General features: G+C 33.5%; 1 protein-coding gene across 1 annotated transcript; it reads left to right on the forward strand.

Annotated features, from left to right (window-relative positions):
• Positions 1-927: 927 nt before the first annotated feature.
• LOC120071533 (DNA repair protein RAD51 homolog) lies at positions 928-3,565 on the forward strand. The gene is made up of 9 exons (XM_039023860.1): positions 928-1,207; positions 1,453-1,597; positions 1,700-1,810; positions 1,912-2,003; positions 2,150-2,244; positions 2,338-2,451; positions 2,588-2,717; positions 2,829-2,950; positions 3,107-3,565. Exons 1-9 carry the CDS (start codon positions 1,118-1,120, stop codon positions 3,228-3,230), a joined length of 1,023 nt encoding a protein of 340 aa, XP_038879788.1. The 5' UTR covers positions 928-1,117; the 3' UTR covers positions 3,231-3,565.
• Positions 3,566-3,870: the final 305 nt, after the last annotated feature.

A 3,870-nucleotide genomic window follows, 5' to 3' on the forward strand; every position in this document is an offset into this window, starting at 1 on the left:
CATATTTTGGTTAGAATATTTTCAAATACCTAATAAAATGTTCTAAGGTATAGTTAAAATAACCATTAATCGTAAAAAAACACAATAAATTGATATGTACAAATAAACAACAGAATATATTACATGTACAAGTGAATAAACAATAAAATATATCACATAATAATAAAAATCAACATGAAAAACGAAATAAAAAATAAAATCATATTAAATGTCATTTTCTCTCCCCAAATGAAAATGAAAAAAAAAAATATATCAAATGCATTTTTATCTCTACAATCGAAAAAAGGAGAAAAATCATAATAAATGCATTTTCTCTCTCCATAATAAATGCATTATATGGTGATTTATGTTAAGCGTTAAATTTATATATTATAGTATATTTAATATATTGATTAGAATATTTTCAAATTCTAATAAAATGTTCTGAGGTATATTTTAAATAGCCATAAATCCGTAGAAAAAAATGTGAAACCAATGAAAATAGAAAAAAAAAAAATTCATTAAACATATTATCTCTCCAATTAAATTAAATAAAGGAAAAAATCTCAACAATTCATTTGAAAATATGAAAAAAAAAATCATATTAAATTAATATTCTCTTCGTAATAATGCAGTTTCTCTCTCCAAATTTTGAAAACAGGAAAATATATATAAAAATCAAGAATAAAAATAATAAAAAATGATAAATTTGTCCAAAAATAATATTAAAAACATTTCTTAAAAAAATTTAAATTTAAAGACATTTTTGAAATATAGGATCTAAAGATGTTTTTTTTTTTCTAATGTAAAAATCCCTAAAAAAAATAAAAACAAGATCGTTACCCAATATTTGGGCTTTTGGGCTTCCAAAAGGGGCCCAAATAGCAATGGTTCACTGGATTATAGTCCAAATGTCGGCCCAAATTTGATCACTTTCCTCAGGAAACTTCCCGGGTAAGCCACTTCTCTACTCTCCACTCTTTTTGGCGCCCGTCAAATCTTCTTCAAATTCCCAAATTCCCTCCACCATTTGTGCTTGCTCTGTGTAATTTGCAGAGTTCTTCAGGTTCTGGGTAGTGGGTCGGAATTGATTTGAAGCAATTCTATCATTTGTGGGTCGATTTTTCTGTATCTGATCATGGAGCGCCAAAGAAACCAGAAGCCCTCTGAAGAACACGTGGAAGCCGATGAGATTCAGCACGGCCCTTTTCCTGTTGAGCAGCTTCAGGTACCCATTATCCCTCTGCATCACAAGAATTAGGTTTTTTTCTTTTCTTTTTGTTGCATCGATCGATTCCCAAATGCTCAATGAATTTTGGAATTCAAGATTTCGTTTCTAATTGTAGGATTAAGTTGTTTGCCCTTGAATTTATTTACATTGGTTTATTGGAAACGAGGGTCGGGTTTTGATTGGGGATTTATCATTTTCCAGTAACTATTTTAGAGTTTTTTAGTAATTTTGTTGTATTGAAGGCATCAGGAATTGCTGCAATGGACATAAAGAAGCTTAAAGATGCTGGTTTGTGTACGGTCGAGTCTGTTGCTTACTCTCCCAGGAAAGAATTGCTTCAAATCAAAGGCATAAGCGAGGCAAAAGTTGATAAAATTATTGAAGCAGGCATGTAATTTGTTTTCTGTTTGTTTCATCTGCTTATAATTTTTCATTTTCCATTTGCTTGTTTTGTCTGTCTCTCTGTCTGAATCGATTCATTATCAATAGCTTCCAAAATTGTGCCATTGGGTTTCACAAGTGCTGGCCAACTCCATGCTCAGAGGCTAGAGATCATTCAATTAACATCTGGGTCAAGGGAACTTGACAAGATTCTGGAAGGTTGCTTTCTTGAAGGGGTTTTAAGTTTAATTAGGGCATGTCTTGGCATTCTTATTGTCATCTATGGTTTGCTTACTTTAGATTTTACACCCGTCTTTCAGGAGGAATTGAGACAGGATCCATTACTGAAATCTATGGGGAGTTCCGTTCTGGGAAAACACAGCTTTGTCACACACTCTGTGTTACCTGCCAAGTGAGTCACTCTTGCTATTCCTGTAAATGTTGTTCACTTTAGTGAGTTCAGCTTAAACTTGTATTATTGGACTATTTTTGGCAATGGAATCTGTTAGTTTATTTCAATCGATGGACGTTTCTGAGGCATTTTGAATTGTCGATCAGCTCCCATTGGATCAAGGTGGTGGAGAGGGAAAGGCAATGTATATTGATGCCGAGGGAACATTTAGACCGCAGCGGCTCTTACAGATTGCAGATAGGTAGGATGAGTGTACATGAATGAGATCAGGTGTCGCTATGTTCTCTCTGTGTGTGTAATCAAGTAGCTTATGGTGTGATATTGGTTGTTGCAGATTTGGACTCAATGGTGCTGATGTCTTGGAGAATGTGGCCTATGCTAGAGCTTATAACACTGATCATCAGTCAAGGCTTTTGCTGGAAGCTGCTTCAATGATGGTGGAAACGAGGTAGTTAACATAATTTGTATGGGGGTAGATATGTATATAATAGAACTTAATACTGATATACTGTTGTCTAAACTTAATGTGCCATTGATCATCTTGATTGAAATAAATTATTGAGATCCATATGCATAATATGTAGGTTTGCTCTCATGATAGTCGATAGCGCTACTGCTCTCTACAGAACGGATTTCTCAGGAAGGGGAGAACTTTCAGCTCGGCAAATGCATCTAGCCAAGTTCTTAAGGAGTCTCCAAAAGTTGGCAGATGAGGTAAAGACACTCATCCTCGGAAGGGTCAAAAGATGAAATACAAGAATGATACATTCTTCACTTTTCTTACCATTCACAATAGTAATGTCTTTTGATGCACTGTGGTTGTAGTTTGGTGTGGCTGTGGTCATTACAAATCAAGTGGTTGCACAAGTAGATGGTTCAGCAATCTTTGCAGGTCCTCAAATTAAGCCAATTGGTGGAAACATTATGGCACATGCTTCTACAACTAGGTTTGTCACATTATAATAAAGTTATCCTTTCCAACTAAACATAATTCAATTGGTTGAGATATGCCTTCAACCTAAAAGTTAGAGGTTTAAATTTCCACACACATGTTTATGAACTTGAAATGAAGTTACCCTCGACCAATTATGTTTCTACTGCAGATTGGCGCTACGGAAAGGACGAGGGGAGGAGCGGATTTGTAAGGTGATAAGTTCTCCTTGTTTAGCTGAGGCTGAAGCACGGTTCCAAATTTCAGCTGAAGGGGTTACTGATGTCAAAGATTGACCGAGTAATTTTCTCTTTTCAACATGGCTTTGATGTGTATAGGCTCATTGGGGGCTTTGTTCATTGCAAACATGTTTTCCCCAAGCAATTAATACTGCACGAAATGGCTTTTGTTTCCCTTTCTCATCAATCACTGTGTTCATTTCAATGCATGCTGGCAAAGGCAAATCTCTTGTTAAATCATTGCCTCGTATGTTTAAATTTTAGTTTTCTTATTTATGTCATTATATTTTGGCCAAATGCCAATTTATACTCCTAAATTTTATTTGTATCAATTAAAATTCTAACCTTATAATTGTATTAATTTAAATCTCAAACTTTTGTTTCTGTGTCAATTAATACTTTTTTCTGAATTTCGTCCAATCTATGTCGTGTGAAATTTATAATTTGAATCAATTAAATTCCTATATTTTCATTATCGATTTAGGCTCTTCATTACGATTACTTTTAAAAATATTCTATCATTTAATTCTTAAAGATGTGCAGCTTTCTTCAAATGTTGGATTTATAAAATGGACAATTAGAATAAATGAGTAAACAATTTTCAAGGAAAATTATGACCAAGAATCTAAATTGATTTATGTATGGAAGTTTAGGAATTTAATTGATAGAATTATAAGTTTCACTTAAGATTTTTTTC

This window comes from Benincasa hispida, chromosome 2 (genome assembly GCF_009727055.1).
Source record: "Benincasa hispida cultivar B227 chromosome 2, ASM972705v1, whole genome shotgun sequence".
In the NCBI taxonomy this organism is placed as follows: Eukaryota; Viridiplantae; Streptophyta; class Magnoliopsida; order Cucurbitales; family Cucurbitaceae; genus Benincasa; species Benincasa hispida.

Bases quoted from the DNA above. Each gene is read 5' to 3' on its own strand.
- LOC120071533 (XM_039023860.1), top strand. From the start codon at position 1,118: ATGGAGCGCCAAAGAAACCAGAAGCCCTCTGAAGAACACGTGGAAGCC. The intron at 1,208-1,452 runs GTACCCATTATC...GTTGTATTGAAG, and splicing joins TTCCTGTTGAGCAGCTTCAG to GCATCAGGAATTGCTGCAAT. The intron at 2,452-2,587 runs GTAGTTAACATA...CATAATATGTAG, and splicing joins TCAATGATGGTGGAAACGAG to GTTTGCTCTCATGATAGTCG.